The sequence below is a fragment of the Pelodiscus sinensis genome, chromosome W, assembly GCF_052426305.1.
Source record: "Pelodiscus sinensis isolate ZL-2025 chromosome W, ASM5242630v1, whole genome shotgun sequence".
Taxonomy (NCBI): Eukaryota; Metazoa; Chordata; order Testudines; family Trionychidae; genus Pelodiscus; species Pelodiscus sinensis.
The window spans coordinates 5120084-5138031 of record NC_143084.1 but is presented as its reverse complement, the minus strand read 5'-3'; the positions used below and the strand labels follow the sequence as shown (position 1 = coordinate 5138031).

Sequence of the window (17948 nt, the reverse complement as noted above, 5' to 3'; positions counted from 1 at the left end):
TGCACTGGGGTACAGGGAGAACTATGGGACCATTAAGGGTGGGTGCAGTGTACTGGGGGTTAACTAAAAAGGGAAGGGAGGGACACAAGCGCTCAAAAAAAGGGACCAGGGCGCACAGGGCAGTGGCAGAGGCTAATGAGAGGCTGGGTCTATTTGAAAACATGGGATGGTGGGCAGGCGAAGCCCGCCCACCTTCTAAAAGCCCCTCCCCAGCCTTATGGGAGGGACACTGGACCCATGTCCAACTAATTGCTTGGGACAAAGAATGAATAAAGGATCAAGGAGTGAGGGTTAGAGGTTCAAAATAAGGGAGCCGGATGGGGACACCGAGCAGAGAACCCCGGACAGCGCCCACTGCTCCTCAAAGCTGTCGATGGAGCCAGTGGACGCCGCCCAGAGGAACTCTGCCCGGATTCGTGACACAAGGGAGGAGCGGAAATAGGCCCCACAGTCGCAGAGAACCCCCTCGTCTAGCATCCTCCTCCTGCTGTTGTAGATGGCGGCTTTCGCCAAGGCCAGGAGGAGGTTGACGAGGAGGTCTCGCGACTTTGTGGGGCCACGGATTGGGTGTGCATAAATAAAAAGGTGAGGGGAAAAGTGCAGCCAGAACCTCAATAACAGGTTCTGGAGGAGCCGGAATAGGGGCTGCAACCTGGCGCATCCAAGGTAGGCGTGCGCCAGGTTCTCCCTCACGCCGCAGAAGGGGCAGGTGTCTGGGATAGGGGTGAAGGAGCCGCCAACTGATGTCCCCGATGGGCCGCGGAATTAGATCGGAATAGACGCTGGCCCACCGGGGTTCCCCACCCTCTACGGGTCTTAGATAGTCCCGCCATTTGGTATCAGGGCGGGACACGAGGGTGGGGAAATGCAGGGTGTGGAGCACGAGCGTGTACAGATGTTGCCTTGGCGCGGCTTGGAAACAGACCGGCTGCAGATTTTGCAGCCGGCTGGGGGTCCAGGGGTGGGGAGGCCGGGGGGGCCCGTGGAACAGGGGCCCAATAATCAGGGACGGAGGCTTTGCAGGAGGGGAGGGGCGGGGTGTACCCTCTCGCAAGGACCGCTGCAGGAAGTCGAGAGCGGGCCGCGGCAAAGCCGCCTTCACCTCCTGGAGTAGGCGCAGAGGGGTTCGGGGGGTGGAGAGCCCCATGCGCCGAGCGAGCGCTCGGGGATCCACCCAGTCCCCCCTGTCGTAGTCCAGGAGGTCTCCGACCGTGGTGGTTTCTGCCAGGATCAGCCTCCGGCGCACCGAGGGAGACTCCGCCACCTGCACGCACAAGGCTGGATTGTGGAGCAGGGGCTCCGCGAGGAGGTCTGCCCCCTCGGAGGCCACAACGGACCTGGTCGCCGAGAACAGCTTCCAGGTCTGGAGGAGGTCCTGGTAGAATTCCGGCAGCTCTGAGAGGTCTCGCGGAAGACCCCTCGGGTGGATAAAAAAGAGCTGCCGGTCGTATCGGAGCCCTCGGAGGCGGCGGAGGAAAGCGCGCGCCAAGGTGCCCCATGCCGGACTACCTGCACTGAAGAGGAGTCTCTGCAGGGCCTGGAGGCGGAAGGTCCGGACCTGGCTGCGTATGCAGACCAGGCCCTGACCCCCCTCCTCCAGGGGGAGGGACAGGACCCCTGCAGAGACCCAGTGCAGTCCTGGCCAAAAGAACCCCAAAGCTGCCCTCTGGAGCTTGGCCAGGACCTCCGGGGCCAGGCGCAGGGTGTTGAGCCGGTGCCAGAGCATGGACAGGACCAGCTGATTGAGTACCAGCGCTCTCCCGCGAAGGGAGAGACACCGGAGCAGTCCCGTCCATCTCCGCAGCCGCTCACCCACCCTGGCCTCCAAACCTTGCCAGTTTTCCGGCGGAGAGGGATGCGTGGCGGATAAATAAACGCCCAGATAGAGCAGCGGACCCGCGCTCCACCTGATGGCCTGAAGCGCGGGTGGGAGGGAGCCGGCCCGCCACCCGTCCCCGACCACCAGGCCAGAGCTCTTGACCCAGTTGACCCGGGCGGAGGAGGCTGCCGAGTAGACGGCTTGGCAAGCCTCCACCCGCGCCAGGTCGCCCGGGTCCTGGACCACGAGGAGCACGTCATTGGCGTACGCCGACAGGACCAGCCGCAGCTCCGGCTCCCGAAGCACCAACCCCGTCAACCTCCTACGGAGGAGACAGAGGAAGGGCTCGATCGCCAGAGCGTACAGCTGGCCCGACAGCGGACACCCCTGACGTACCCCCCGCCCGAAGCTGACCGGCTCGGTCAGGGTCCAGTTGAGCCTGACCAAACACTCCGCGAGGGTGTACAGCACCCGGAGAAAGCCCACAAACCGGGGCCCGAAGCCGAAGGCCTGCAGGGTGCCCATGAGATACCCGTGGTCCATCCTGTTGAACGCCTTCTCCTGGTCCAGGGACAGGAGGGCGAACGACAAGCCGTCCCTACACCCGAGCTCTAAGAGATCCCGGACCAAATACAAGTTATCAAATATACTACGGCCCGGGACGGTGTAGGTCTGGTCGGGATGGATCACGTCCGCCAGCACGGACCGCAGTCGCAGCGAGATGGTTTTCGCTACGATCTTGTAGTCCGTGCTGAGGAGCGAGACGGGACGCCAATTCCGTAGGTCGCGGAGGTCCCCCTTCTTCGGCAATAAGGCGAGCACCGCTCGCCTGCACGACAGAGGGAGGACCCCGCTCTCCAGGGACTCGGCCCAGACGGTGACGAGGTCCGGGCCGAGGACGTCCCAGAACACGCGGTAGAACTCCACGGTCAGCCCGTCCATGCCCGGGGTTTTGTTGTTGGGCATGAGACGGAGGGCTTCCGAGAACTCGGCCAGAGTGAGAGGCAGCTCCAGCCGGTCTCGGTCGCCCGCGCTGACCGTCGGGAGCTCGGTCCAGAGCGCCCTGCAGGCGTCGGCTTCGGTCGGATCCGGGGAGAACAAACTGGCGTAGAAGGCCCTGGCCCTTCCACGCATCTCCACCGGATCCGTGAGGGGGGTGCCGTCCTCCGCCAAGAGGCAGGTGACGTGCTTTTTTGCCCCCCTCCTTTTCTCCAGGGCATAGAAGAAGCGGGAGCCGCGATCCATCTCCCGAAGGAGGTGGATGCGGGATCGGACAAAAGCGCCCCGGGCCCTGTGATCTTCCAGGGCTCTGAGCTCCTCCCGCTTCTCCCGGCACGCCTCGCGGAGGAGTGGATCCTCGGGGGCGGACGCCAGGCGCCTCTCAAGCTTCAAGACCTCCCGCTCCAGCTGCTCTATCGCCGCATCCCTCCGCCGGCTGGCGCCCCGGGAGTAGTCACGGCAGAAGAGCCGGGCGCGCACCTTCCCCACATCCCACCATCGCCGCGCCGAGGGAAAGGCGGGCCGCTGCCCCCGCCAGGCCTGCCAGAACTCCCGGAAGGACGCCACGAAACCCACGTCCTCCAGCAAGCTATTGTTAAAGTGCCAATAGGCCGGCCCCAGCCTCTCCGAAGTCAGAGAGGCTTTCACGGCCACCAAATGGTGGTCTGTGAACGGGGCCGGCCGGACGCTGGAGGAGTGGGCTCGTGCCAGATGGAATCGGGAAAGGTAAATGCAATCCAACCGGGAGTGGCTTGACCGCTCATTCCCCACCCGGACGTAAGTAAAGGTGGTACTGTCGTCCGGGTGGTGGTCCCGCCAGACGTCCACCAGGGAGTGATGGTCCACGATCTCCCTGAGGATGTCTGCCTGGCAGTTCGCGACTCCTACATGGTCCCGGTCATCGAGGGTGGTGTTGAAGTCCCCGCCCAGGACCAGGCACTCGCGAGGATCCAGAGTGCCGAGGAAGGTGGCCGCCTGCCGGTAAAAGGTGACCTGGTCCGGGCCCACGTTCGTGGCATAGATTTTGACCAGGTTCAACATCTGCCCCTCCATGCGGGCCCGGACGTGCAGCAGGCGGCCCGGGACAACCTCAGCGGTCCCCATCACCTCGGGCCGTAGTGCAGGGGAGAACAGGGTGGCCACCCCGGCCGAGCGAATGCCGAGGTGGCTAAAATGTACCCCGTCCCCCCACTCCAGCTGCCAGCCAGCCTCGACAGCCGGAGTCGTGTGGGTCTCCTGCAGGAAAACCACCGAGTACCCCCCCTCCCGCAGGAAGGAGAGCACCCGGCTCCTGCGGAGACCCGCCCTACAGCCCCGGGCGTTCAGCGTCGCGATGGTGGTATACTGCATTGAGAGGGCTGGGGTGGATCCTCGCGGGCAAGTGAATTGGAGGCCCCCCGCAGGCCCCGCAGCAGACTGCTCTCCGAACCAAAGGTCAGGAGAGCATCTCGGAATCCGCGGGTCCGGCGGTAGGCCGTGTCGTCCTGCCTATTGGTCCCTCTCCCCTCCTGCAACAGGGCTCTAGTGGCCTGGAGGATGGTGTCGGGGACTCGAACCCGGACGGCCTCTGTTCGTTGTCTGACCGCAAAGAGACAGGCAACACCAGCAAGATCCAATCACAAGCTCTTTATTGAATGGTGCACACAACAATAGAGAGCGGCCCGTCTCCAAAGAGAACCAGCCCCGATTTTATTTACAGGTAGGCTTATATAGACAGTTCCGTCGCGTCATAGACTATTCGCCCAAGCAACCAACCCCCCTTTATTAGTTAGAAACCTCTAATACCCATGCATACCTGGCCAACTATACATCATGGCCTTAAGCAATTCATAATGCATCAGCAATTTCTTATCAGCCCAAAAGACAGGTACTGGGCAATAAGGAGACAGTTCGTTATGGCCAAAGGAGAACAGAAACAGGGAGTTTGGAACAAATGGGGAGAGCAGAAACAGGGAGGCTCCTTATCAGTTCTCAAAACAAACTGTTCCTCATCACAGCAGGTACAAAAATGCAGCTTCTTGCTTATCTCATTTTGCAACTTGAGCAAGCGTGTAGGATGCGTCCCTGCTTGAACCTATTTCCAGTTCTGCCCAGGGACTCACCCAGAAACCTTTGTTACATTTGCTTTAGCATAACTGCACTAGGCCTATTTTCCCTAGGGCCTAACAGTCCCCCCTTTGTCCCTAGAGTACCATGAAGGGACTCTTGGGACACAATGTAACAACTTACTACTTGGTGGAACACACCTTAGTGCCTATCCAACATCCACAACGAATTAGGACATAGAGAACTACCAAACCACAAATAACAATGACAGCGCTACGAAGTAAGTTATGGAGCCAACCACCGACATTTGGAAACCAGCTAAACAGGTCGCTCCACCAAGAATCCCCTTTCTTTCCTCCATGATCTTTTGCTACCTGCATAAGATGATGCGCTCTTTCCCAAGTGGCGTTATAAACGTCGGGAATATACACACAACACTCTTGTCCTATTAAGGCGCATGTTCCTCCTTGAGAGGCCAGTAGAATGTCTAGTGCTAAGCGATTCTGGAGAACCATCTGCCGGATCTTTTTCTGCTCGGTAGCCAGATCAGTTAAAGCATCAGCAGTGGTATTAGCCATTATTTTCAAGATTCCTTGAAGCCTCATTACTCCTTCTCCTATTCGATAAAAGGCCCCTCCACAAGCATTGGGAAATGCCGCACAAACACCTGTCCAATCATTCACAGCCCGCCAAGTAAGAGGGCGAGATTCTTTAGCATCTGTCTCAGCGTCCCTCATATTCCTAATCTTTCCAGTAGGGAGATGAGGGCGGTAAACAACAGGTGGCTCCAACCAGGCCAAGTAGCAGGATCCACTCCATGAAGGAGGAAGGGTCAAATATGCTTTGTTACCGCACACCCAGTATACTCCAAATAAGGGTGTGTTCCACGGTGCCCAACTACGGGGTGCAACCGGTGTTAGAGGACTATCAGGAAAATAACAAGCACAAAGCAATCGGTGATCAGGTCCCTGATCGCAGTGAGTGCAATTTAAGGGAGAACAGTTATAGGAATTATTCACTTGAAATGGGATACACAAGGAAGGGTCTATAGTCATCCAGGTAGGGAGAAGTGAGATAGAGACTCCATTGGGGATTAGATATTTCAATTTCTTCCCTTCCACTTGATTCCCATGGCGTGAAAAGTTATATCGTGTTTCTATCTTTTCAAATTGATACCCAATATGTGAGATATTATAATAAATTTCGCACTCACTTTCACCAACCCACAAGGTGTTAAGCGTAGAGGATCCCTTAAGAAGACACCATTTACCGGGTCGTTGCCAGACCAACAGATATTTGTCTGTATGGATTCCAGCATTTTCCCAAGTTATATTCTGGGTGCCCAAAGGATCTCTCCATGATGGAGTCCAAGTCATATTCGCTGCGCTAAGTGCAATAGGAATCATGGGAAGGCCTTTTTGACTATCCATTGGCATTAAGGAGCAAACCCAGCAGGACACATTGCGTAATGCAGGCATGCGAGCTTTCATTTCATGAGCAAAGCGCAGGAAGGTATTAGCCTCTGATGCTTTTATATTCCATACCACCAAAAAAGCAAAGCAATTAACAAAAAACAGAGTAACACACAGAGGGCCCCGAGAATATAACAAGGCCATTTTTCAGATTCTTCAGCAAAGGGGCACCACCGATCTAAGCTCTCTTCAACCGAAGCTTCAGGTCGTCCAAAGGGATAGCAGTCCATTTGCTTCGGACACCGGTATCGTCTGCTTCTGGTTCACCCGTTTCGCGGTGGGGTGAACGTGCGCTGCTCCCTTGAAGTCCGACGTCGTCTGCTTCTGGGGAACCCTTTACCAGGTCGGGTTCCCTAGCGGTGCTCCTCTTGACCCTGGTATGATGTATCCAAGTGGGAAGCTCTTTTACCCGGATTGCAGTGGGGCTCACCAGAAGAGTTTCAAAAGGTCCCAACCACTGAGGCTGTAGCGGAGTCTTCTTGTATGCTTTTACCCAGACAGGATCACCTGGTAAAATAGAATGAACAGCTTCCCACAACGGTAAGGATTGAGATTGTGCTGAATATTGCTGCAGTGTTATTAGATGTTGCTGCAGCCTCTTTACATAAACTTCTGTTTCATTTGTTAAATCAGTGTCATTGGGAATCGAGATTAAAGGAGCAAAGGTTGGGGGTACATGTCCAAACAGAATTTCATAAGGTGCCAATCTAGTCCTAGCACTTGGAGTTGTTCGAATGATGTAGAGAGCTAGAGGGAGGACCTTAGTCCATTTCAACCCAAGTTTTTGGCATAGCTTTGTCAGGAGATTTTTCAAAGTTCCATTCATTCGCTCCACCTGGCCCGAACTCTGAGGGTGCCAGGGAGCGTGAAAAGCCCATTGGGTTCCTACGGCTTCAGTGAGCTTCTTACAAATCTTTGCAGTAAAATGAGTGCCTTGATCAGAGTCGATTATTTCAGGAGGGCCAAATCGTGGTATGATCTCATTAAGTAATACCTTGCATACTGTAGTCGCAGTAGCTCGAGTGGTGGGGAATGCTTCCACCCATCCAGTGAGCTGATCTATTATAACCAACAAGTGCCGTTTTCCTTCAGAGGGAGGTAAATCTGTAAAATCAATCTGTACATGCTGCATAGGTCTGTGAGCCCAGCTACGCCCCCCAGGCGGTGCTTGTTTGATCACACCTTTTGGGTTGCATTGCTGGCACAAGGCACACTTTTTCACCACCCTCCTGGCCACTTCATGAAGTCCTGGAGAAACAAACTGCCTTAAGATGATTTGGGCTATCTTATTTGCTCCCAAATGAGTATTGTTATGAGCTTGTTGCACCACTTCGCTCTGATGACTTTTAGGTAACACAAACCGACCACCGCACTCCCACATTTCTACTGAGTTGGGCTGAGCTCCCCATTTCTTCCAGATCGCCTTTTCAGTATCTGGGGCTTGTTGCTGCCAAGCTACTAAAGGGGAACATAGATCCAACTGAGTTCCTTGTAAAGCAGCTGCCTTAGCAGCCCCGTCCGCAAAGCGATTTCCCACTGACACAGGATCAGTCTGTTTAGTATGAGCCCTGCAGTGGATAACTGCAATTTCTTTAGGAGCCTGAATAGCCTGCAATAGTTCGGCTATCTCTTTTCCGTGAGCAATCTGTGATCCCGAGGAAGTAATAAATCCTCTCTCTTTCCAAATAGCTCCAGTAGCATGACACACCCCGAAAGCATATTTAGAGTCTGTGTAAATGTTAACCCTTTTTCCTTTAGCATACAGACAAGCTGCTGTTAGAGCTTGCAATTCAGCCGACTGAGCACTGGTTCCGGGTGACAAAGGCTTTTCAATTAGCACTATACGACCATCTGTAACCGCATACCCTGAATGCCGAACTCCATCCCGGACAAAAGCAGATCCATCAACAAACAATTCCAACTCCGGATCAGATAGAGGAACATCAGTGAGGTCAGGTCGCGGAGTTGATACCTGATCCAAAGCCTGTAAGCAATCATGTACTTGTTCCTGCCCCTCCTCATGGGGTAACAAGGAAGCAGGATTTAAACTTGCACATCTCTTTAGGGTAACCCCATGGGTCATTAGCAGAGTTACCTCATACTTTGACAGTCTCTGATTAGTTAAATGTTTATGCTGCTGTGAGTTCAACAAACTAGCTACAGCATGTGGAGTGTGAACAGTTAAGGAATGTCCCAAAACAATTTCTTGAGCCTTTTCAACTAATAGTGCAGCTGCTGCTACATTTCTAAGGCAACCTGGGTGTCCTTTAGCCACTGAATCCAACTGTTCTGACAGGTATGCTACAGGTCTGGGGCTACTGCCAAAAGATTGTGTTAACACTCCAGATGCCACTCCCTTTACTTCATGAACATACAAATCAAAAGGCTTGCTACAGTTAGGGAGTCCTAGCGCAGGAGCTTGAACGAGGGATTCTTTCAATGCCTTAAAGGCTCGTATTTGCTCAGAGTTAGGGTGTAAAGGTTCTTCAGCCCCCTCCTTTGTCAGTTCATGTAAAGGCTTTAGCAATTCCCCAGCCGAGATAATCCAAGGACGACAAAATCCAATCATGCCAATAAAACCCCGTATACCTCGCTTGGTGGTAGGAAACGGGATTTTAACTATAGTTTCAATCCGTTTGGAATCCAGACTACGTATCCCAGGACCCAAGGTATACCCGAGGTACTTTACTTCTTGCTGTGCCCACTGCAGCTTTGTGGGGCTGACTTTATGTCCTTTAAGTGCCAACTGATTAAGCAAATAAACACAGTCACGCTCATTATCCTCTCGAGTTCTTGAAGCTACTAAAATGTCATCAACATAAGTCACCAGAGTAGAAGCAGCTGGCAACTGGACATCCTTTAAATCTTCCGCCAAAACCCTGGCAAACACACCTGGTGCTTCCACATAGCCCTGGGGCATTCTAGTCCATGTAAGTTGTCCCGGAGGTCCAGACCCTTTATCCCTTTTCCCTGCAGTACCAGGGACCCCCCACGTAAATGCAAAAAGATACTGCTTTTCTGACGCCACCGGTATGGAGAAAAAGGCATTTGTCAAGTCCATACAAGTAAACCATTCCGCCTCTGGTGGTACCATTGCCAAGATAGTATTTGGGTTCGGCACCACAGGATGTTCAGGAATAACATACTGATTGATAAGTCTTAAATCTTGCACCATTCTATACACAGGATTTCCATCAGGACCAGGCTGTGGTTTTTTTACAGCTAGAATGGGGGTGTTACAAGGAGAAACACATGGCACCAAGATCCCTTTGTTCTTAAGACTCTGTACAAGAGGTTCAAGTCCTTTTATTGCCTCCAATTTAAGAGGATACTGCCTCTGAGCAGGGGGAGGCACATTGCTTTTCACAACTGGATTTAAGGGTGAAGCAGATTTTACCAAGCCCACATCGTGCTTTCCTCCCCACACTATAGGGTTAACCTCATTTTGGACTCGGAGAGGAAGTGTGTTATAATTGCTACCAATGAGCTGTGTTAACAAATAAGCTTTTTCAATCGGGAATCGAAGGGAAATACTCTCAGGGGTACAAAAAATTTGTGCATGCAATTTACACAACAAATCTCTTCCTAACAGATTTACGGGACCATCCATTAACAGAAAAGAGTGCTGAACAGAGATAGGACCCAATGTAGCCATACAATCATTGGTCATGAAGTGGCGTTCAGGTTTCCCAGTAACCCCCACAACACATTTTTCTATTTCACCTTTTGGTGCCGCTCCCTTAGGTACAGCCGAATGAGAAGCTCCCGTATCCACTAATAATTCAAAGGTTTTCCGTCCTAATTTAAGGGGAACTACAGGAAATCGTGCATCACACTTAAATCGTATTATTCCGGCTTCGTAAACCTCAGGACCCCAGGGGAGCGGCACCTCCCTTCATTCCTGATCCACAGGAAACTGACCCACCACTTCAGGTTTGTACCCGGATTGCAGCCTAAGCGGGCATTCTCTCTTCCAGTGTCCTACCTCACCACAGCAATGACACTCATTAGAGCCACGGACACCACTACCTCCACGTCCTCGTCCTCTACTCACTCCACCTCTTCCTCTTCCAACAGACCCTCCTCGACTATTATAGTTCCATCCACGGCCTCCACCTCTGCCTCCCGATGCGGCCACAGCCATAGCCAACAACGACACTTGATCCCTCATCTCTTTTTGCTCCTTCTTCCTTTCTTTTTCCCTCTTCTCTTCCCTGGCATTATACACTCTCGTTGCAATGCTTACTACTGCAGGTAAACTCTTCCCTTCCATCCCGTCCGGGAGTTCCCTAAACCTTTTTGCAATGTCCTCTGCACATTGCGCCATAAAGACAGTCTTTATCATTTCTTTGCCAGACTCTGAATCAGGATCCAGAGTGCTATGTTTCCTGATTTCAGTTGTCAATCGTGTACAAAAGTCAGAGGGATGCTCATTAGGGAATTGGATACATGCAGTAACCTTGCTCCAATTGGGGGTAACCTCTCCCGCTGCTTTCAGTCCCTGCAAAATAGCCTGTCGGTAACGGGCCAAACTAGTCTTACCCACATCCACATTCGGATCCCAGTTGGGCTCAGCAGTGGGCAGGTTTCCCCAATTCTGAGTTTCGTAATATGTCCTAGCCTTTTCTTTAACCTTTTGCTTTTCATCCTCGGTGAGGAGAGTATCCAGCAATTGGTTTACATCAGCCCAAGTTGGCAAGTGGGTGGAAAAGATAGTGCGAAACGTTCTTTCCACCTCCTCCGGGTTATCCCGGAGTCGTGGCGTGGAGCGTTGCCAATGTAACAAATCAGCTGCCATAAACGGGACATGGGTGTACGCTATTGCAAACGTCCCATTATTCTGGGGAACTGGGTAAGCTCGCAGAGGAGCCATGTATGCTTCCGGAGTCCCTGGTAACTTTCCAAAAGCTGTCATAAAGTTCCCAGGGGGCTTCCCCTGAACTGGGGATGCCATCCCAATTTTTCTCGGCTCCTCAACTATTGCTTTCCCAGCCTCCCCAAGCAATCTTAGGCTTACCCTTCGTGGCATTGCTGTAGGAAAGTATTCATCATTCTCTGTTTGGGTTTCCGGGGCATAGGGTGGGGGTGATTTAACAGATTTTTCTACACACACAGCCTGCAGAGCCCTTTCAAATTCCTTTGGTTTGTAATTATACCATACAAATAAATATTCCATTTGTCCGGGTCTAAGATTGACCAGTATGTCCCTCAGGGCATTCATTCTTTCTACGGAAAATGTCCCGCAGTCTGGCCAATCATTATCCGGGGACAAATTAGCAGTGAGTGAAGGCCATTGCGTTTGACACAAATCCTTCATTTTAGATTTTGCTAGACCGGCCGTTCCAGAAATGTCCTTTCAATCCCTTAGGATCAGGGTCAACAGGGCGTCCCCCGGGCACTTACTGCCGCCCTGTCCCATCTTTACCAGCCAAAGGATCCTTAACCCAATTTCTCAATACCGAGCGCTCGCTTACCTCTCCAGGGACTTTAACCCCGAACACTCCAGGGACTTTAACCCCGAACACTCCAGGGACTTTAACCCCGAGGTCCTGGATCCTACACAACGGGTAGGTGATGTTGCTGGATTTCTGCGGGCCTCAGCTGGTTCACAGGACACGCCTTATCGCCGGAGCAGGGATCAGGCCACCTGGCAAGGCTCCTCAAAACCGGAGGATGCGCGCTGCGTTGCTTTGGAGTCTGATCCTCTGCACTGGAGAGTCAGACGAGTCCCATCTGGGGTGCCAAATTTGTCGGGGACTCGAACCCGGACGGCCTCTGTTCGTTGTCTGACCGCAAAGAGACAGGCAACACCAGCAAGATCCAATCACAAGCTCTTTATTGAATGGTGCACACAACAATAGAGAGCGGCCCGTCTCCAAAGAGAACCAGCCCCGATTTCATTTACAGGTAGGCTTATATAGACAGTTCCGTCGCGTCATAGACTATTCGTCCAAGCAACCAACCCCCCTTTATTAGTTAGAAACCTCTAATACCCATGCATACCTGGCCAACTATACATCATGGCCTTAAGCAATTCATAATGCATCAGCAATTTCTTATCAGCCCAAAAGACAGGTACTGGGCAATAAGGAGACAGTTCGTTATGGCCAAAGGAGAACAGAAACAGGGAGTTTGGAACAAATGGGGAGAGCAGAAACAGGGAGGCTCCTTATCAGTTCTCAAAACAAACTGTTCCTCATCACAGCAGGTACAAAAATGCAGCTTCTTGCTTATCTCATTTTGCAACTTGAGCAAGTGTGTAGGATGCGTCCCTGCTTGAACCTATTTCCAGTTCTGCCCAGGGACTCACCCAGAAACCTTTGTTACATTTGCTTTAGCATAACTGCACTAGGCCTATTTTCCCTAGGGCCTAACAGTGGGATGGAAGTCACCCCAGCGCTGGAGGTCGAGCTGCACCTTTCCTTTTGCCCAGCGGTTATCCGTGAGGAATCGGTGCAGCTCGCTTCTCAGCACCAAGGGGGAACCAGGGTTCTCCTCCGTCCGGGCCCCTGTGTGGAGCTCACGGGCCATGGAGAAGGGCAAACAGGGATCTGATCCCCGACGCGGCGCCGACACCGATGGCGCCGCGCTGCCCGTCCCCGGCGAGGGAGGGGGTGGCGGAGGGAACAAGGCTGGGGAGCTACCCTGGGAGAGGGTCCCAGGGAGCAGCAGGACTGACCCTGCTGAAGAGTCCCCCTTCCAGCTGCAGCCTGGGTCCCGGGGACCAACAAGCACCCTCTCCCCCCTCCCTGCTGGGGCTCAGGGTTCCGGCCTGGAGCCTGGCCCCAGATTCCCTGCAAGCAGAGGCTGCAAGTCACTCCCTGCTGCCAGGCCTGAGCCGGCAATTGCTTCTTCCTTGCCTGCTGCTGCCGCTGGGTCCTACCACAACACCTCAGTGTTGCTTCCCAGAGCCCCTGCCTGCTGCTGCTGCTGGATCCTAGCATGACACGTGCCCCAGCGCTAGGGCAGTGTGCCATGACCTGGAAGCCAGCGGTTTGCAGACTTGCACCGGTCAGCAGCCTGGAGGTTGAGAACCACTGCTTTGTGTGAAGCCTACCCCTAATCTCTTAGGGTATGTCTAGACTGCATCCCTCTGTCAGCAGAGGGATGCAGATTAGGCAGGTCGACATTGTAAATGAGGCAGGGATTTAAATATCCCGTGCCGAATTTGCATAAAAATGGCTGCTGCGTTTTGCCGACTCAGCACTTTGTCAGCAAAAAGCGGCTGTCTAGAGGGAGATCTGTCGAGAAAGAAAGCCTTTTTCGACAGATCCTGTAAACCTCCTTGCAGGAGGCATAAGAGAAGTGGAAACTTGGACAGATGACTAGGGAGGAGTATAAATATATTGCTCGAAAATGCAGGGGAGTAATCAGGAAGGCAAAAGCACAATTGGAATTGCAGCTAGCAAGGGATGTGAAGGGTAACAAGAAAGGTTTCTACAGGCATGACAGCAATAAGAGAGTGATCAGAGAGGGTGTGGGGCCCTTACTGGATGAGGGAGGTAACAGATGATGTGGGGAAAGCTGAAGTACTCAATGCTTTCTTTGCCTCTGTTTTCACGGAGGTCAGCTCCCAGGCTGTGTCTACACTGGCACCTTTTTCCGGAAATGCTTAAAATGGAACAGTTTTCCGTTTTAAGTTTTTCCGGAAAAGGAGGGTCTACATTGGCCCCGGAGTTACCGTTATAACGACACGCTTTTCCAGAAAAGCAGAAGCCCGGAGCCATTTTGAAGAGGGCAAAGGCCTTTCCGGGGGCGGGGCCGGAGCGCCGTTCAGACACGTGCTTAAAGGGGTCTCGCCGGACAGCCGTTGGTCTCCTGCTCCCGTGCCTTGGGGCCTCTGCCAGGGACTGGTACCCTTAGCAGGTTCGGTGGTTGCCATCTGAGTTTTGGGGACACCACCCTTTGGCCCGTGTCGGGGGCCCCCCCCTTGACGGGGGTTGCCACCCGCCTCCGAGGCATCATCCAACCAACTGGGGCCTCGGCCCCAAAGCGTGATGCCCCCTTTTGGGGGAAATACAGCCTCCCGGCCTAGTCCACAGTTCAGTGCCCCTGTGCTAGGGGAAATACGGCCTCCCGGCCTAGTCCACAGTTCAGTGTCTGTTACCCCGGTCCCCACTTGCCAGGGTCTCGGGCAGCAGGGGTAGGGGAGCCCGGGCCCTCCCTCTCCACCGGGCCCCGACCCAGGGCCCTAGTAGTGGCAAGTGGTTCCCACCACTGGCTCGGCGGGGGGGTCCTCCCTGCAACGCCCCGAGCCCTCAGGTGCTTTTACGGCTCCCTGCCCTGGGTCGCTTCCTACCCCCTGCTCTCGGCCTGCCGCGGTCCCACCTGTTGGCATTGGTCGACTGGCTGTAGTGGTACTCCCCCTGGCAGCCGCAGAGTTGGCAGAGTCCGGTCTGGTGCTTGGGTCACGGGGGGTCAGTCGGTGGCTCCGGCGTTGGGGCCGAGCCCGGCTGAGGCCCCACAGCAGCAGCACGCTCAGCTCCCTTAGCAACTCCCTCTCTGGCCAGTGGTTGCTAGCTCCAGCTCAGGTCACAGTCTGCCCTTTCTGAGCAGGCCAGCAGCCTTTTGTACCTGTGCTCCCTTTGGAGCATGCCTAGTAGGGCTGTGTGGGTGGGGCCTTCTCCGCCCCCGGCCCCAGGTGGTTTCCCTGGGCTTGAGTGCAGGGCGGGGCCGCCCCGTCACAGCCCCCAACTGCTTTTCCCTGAGTTTTGTTTTTTCTGCCCTGCTCTGTCTGCCATGGAGCCGTGGGTGGCCATGTGCCTGCTCGCGCCCCTGTTGGGGCTGTACAAGTGCGTGCTGCTCGTGCTGGAGGCCGGTGCCCCGCTGTTCATGTACCAGGAGGCAGAGATCGCCTTGGACTCCCTCACCAGGGAGGCCCTGGCAACCCTGTCGCATCAGCACCCCACCGTAGAGAGGCCCGTCTGGAGTTTGGAGAGCAGCACCGACTGGTGGGACCGGGTGGTCCTCGGACTATGGGACAACCAGCAATGGATCAGGAATTTCCGCATGCAAAAGCGGACCTTCCTGCAGCTGTGCACCTGGCTCACCCCCACACTGCAGAGAGCCACCACCCGGCTGCGGGCACCCATCCCCGTGAACAAGAGGGTTGCCATCGCGCTCTGGAAGCTGGCCACACCGGACAGCTACCGCTCTGTGGCACAGCAGTTCGGGGTGGGAAGATCAACCGTCGGAGTGATCGTCGTGGAGGTAAGTCCCAGGGGGAGTGGGGTGGGGGGAGGGTGCTGCACTCCAGGCCCAGGGACAGCCAAGACTCCAGGCTGGGTCGCCCAGGGGTTTGGGCCGTCCCTCCCTTGTACAGGCCTGGTGGTGGGGGGGGGGGCCGTGGGGCAAGGGGGCCCTGGTGTGTGTGTGTGTGTGTGTGTGTGTGTGTGTGTGTGTGTGTGTGTGTGTGAGGACAGAGGGAATCAAGCGGGGGGGCCCAAGGGAGCGCACACTCACCCCTGCCGTATGTGATGTGTTCCCTTGTGTTTCTCTGCACCCTTCTGCAGGTCGTCCACGCCATCAATGACGTCCTGCTCCCGCGAATCATCCGCCTGTGCGATGTGGATGATACCATGGCCGGCTTCGCTACCCTCAGGTTCCCCAACTGCGGGGGAGCCCTGGACGCCACCCACATCCCCGTCCGGGCCCCGGAGCATCGAGCGGGCCATTTCATGAACCGCAAGGGGTACTGCTCCATTGTTCTGCAGGCCCTCGTGGACCACCGGGGCCGCTTCATGGACATTTACGGGGGCTGGTCCAGCCACGCACACAACGCCTGCATCCTCCGGAACTCTGGACTGTTTCGCAGGTTGGAGGCGGGCACCTACTTCCCCCGGCGGGACTTGACTGTCGGGGATGTGCCTATGCCCATCTGCGTCGTCGGGGACGCGGCCTACCCCCTGCTGCCCTGGCTAATGCGGCCCTACACGGGGCAGCTGGACCAGAACCGGGCGCAGTTCAACGACCACCTCAACCGGGCCCGAAACCCAGTGGAGCTGGCCTTTGGACGTTTAAAAGCCCACTTCCGCTGTTTGCTCATCCGTCTCGAGATGGGTGAGCAGAATGCAACGGAGGTACTGGCCGCGTGCTGCGTGCTCCACAACATTGTGGAGCGCAGTGGGGAGGCCTTCCTCCCTGCATGGATGGAAGTCGAGGCACAGACGTTGGAACAGCCCGACACAGCTGCCGTCCGCCAGGCGCACCAGGATGGGGTGCGCATCAGAGAGGCCCTGGTGGACATGTTTGCCCAAGCCCCGTAGTAGGGTCGCCTGGGTCTCCCCAGACTACTCCCTCCCATCCCCTTACCTCCCCCCAATTGTAAAGCGTCGGGTCAAAGCACATCGGCCGTCATCGTGACTGTTCGTCGGGTGCGTCGGGCTTAGTTAGGGTTTTTCTTTTTAGTTTAGGCTAGGGTTTAGGCCACCATTGCCTGTCCTGAAGAACAGCCAAGAGGATTCGGGGTTCGTGTGGAAGGCTCAAGTCAGCGTACCTGATTCCAGTCATCTTCCGTCGAGGGATCTCCTGGCTGTTCCTCTCCTGAGGCCCGGAAGGACCAAAGGATTGAGGTGGCCAGCAACACTACCCAATTGTCCTCCCTGCGTCTAGACTATGTTTAATAATCTGTAGTGTGCATCTTTTAACTATTCTTGCTTGTTTGTTAGCTACGTAAATATAGTTTGTGGTTTACATTTTACTGAAAAGTCTCAGTATTTCTTTATGCGCCACAAACCAATGACCACTTAAAAAGGGCCCCCCCCCCGGTGATAGAGTAAAGAATTTGTTGTCCACAGTTTGTAACCCTTTTAAATGTAGGTGGCTAATTGGCATCTCAAATCATTTCTTACAGTTACTAGAGTAACACAAGAACCAACACAAGAATGAACTGAAAAATAGACTTTTTATTTACGGGGGGGGGGGGAGACCTTCACCTGGGACGGGGGGGGGGAGACCTTCAACTGGGACAGGGAGGGGGGGCAGTTACTGCGATGGGCAGCCCCTGCGAGCGCTCCTCCAGGGGGGGACCTGCACACGCTGGGCAGACTGCATCCGGGCAGCCTGCACCAGGAGGTGGCGAGGAGCAGGGGCAGGGGCAGGAGTTGGGATAAGAGCAGGGGCAGGGGCAGGGGCAGGGATAGGAGGGGGCATGGGCTGTGCTCCGGGAGGGATGGCGGGGGCATGGGGTCCGGCCATGCCATAGTGGATGGCGTGCACTAAATGTGCTGTGAGCATGTCAAGCGAGTTGCGCATCCCTCGGCACTCTTCGAGGAAGGCAGCCCAGGCCTCCTGCCACCACTGCAGGTCCCCCTGCACCCGCTCGGCAATGGAGCCCTGGATTCCCTACATGGTGTTCACATGGTGGCGCAGAAGCTGGTCCCTCTGACGCAGCCTGCACCTCCGGGGTTGGCCAGCTGGGGGTGCCGCTGCTGCCGCAGTGGAGGGTCTGGTGCTGGGTCCCGCTGCAGGGAAGAGAAGAAAGGATGGGTCAGTCAGGCAGGCCGGCCACTGTCCCCACACCTCATGCCCTTCACCCCTGAGCCCAGGTGACCCCACAGTTGTGTGGCTTGGGCCCACTCGGTTCCCCTCCTGCCCCTGTGTTGTATGTTGGC

The 17948-nt window shown here is 55.1% G+C and overlaps 2 protein-coding genes across 2 annotated transcripts; both read right to left on the bottom strand.

Annotated features, from left to right (window-relative positions):
* Positions 1–4353: 4353 nt before the first annotated feature.
* Positions 4354–9032, bottom strand: LOC149520833 (protein NYNRIN-like). The gene has a single exon (XM_089775104.1). The coding sequence runs from the start codon at positions 8903–8905 to the stop codon at positions 6515–6517; it is 2391 nt and encodes a 796-aa protein (XP_089631230.1). The 5' UTR covers positions 8906–9032; the 3' UTR covers positions 4354–6514.
* A 1103-nt stretch (positions 9033–10135) lies between these two features.
* On the bottom strand, positions 10136–15163 carry LOC149520832 (uncharacterized). The gene has a single exon (XM_089775105.1). The coding sequence runs from the start codon at positions 11651–11653 to the stop codon at positions 10232–10234; it is 1422 nt and encodes a 473-aa protein (XP_089631231.1). The 5' UTR covers positions 11654–15163; the 3' UTR covers positions 10136–10231.
* Between the last annotated feature and the right edge of the window lie 2785 nt (positions 15164–17948).

What these genes read in the sequence shown, in the direction of transcription:
- LOC149520833 (XM_089775104.1), bottom strand. Translation starts at nt 8,905, where the DNA reads ATGATTGGATTTTGTCGTCCTTGGATTATCTCGGCTGGGGAATTGCTA.
- LOC149520832 (XM_089775105.1), bottom strand. Translation starts at nt 11,653, where the DNA reads ATGAAGGATTTGTGTCAAACGCAATGGCCTTCACTCACTGCTAATTTG.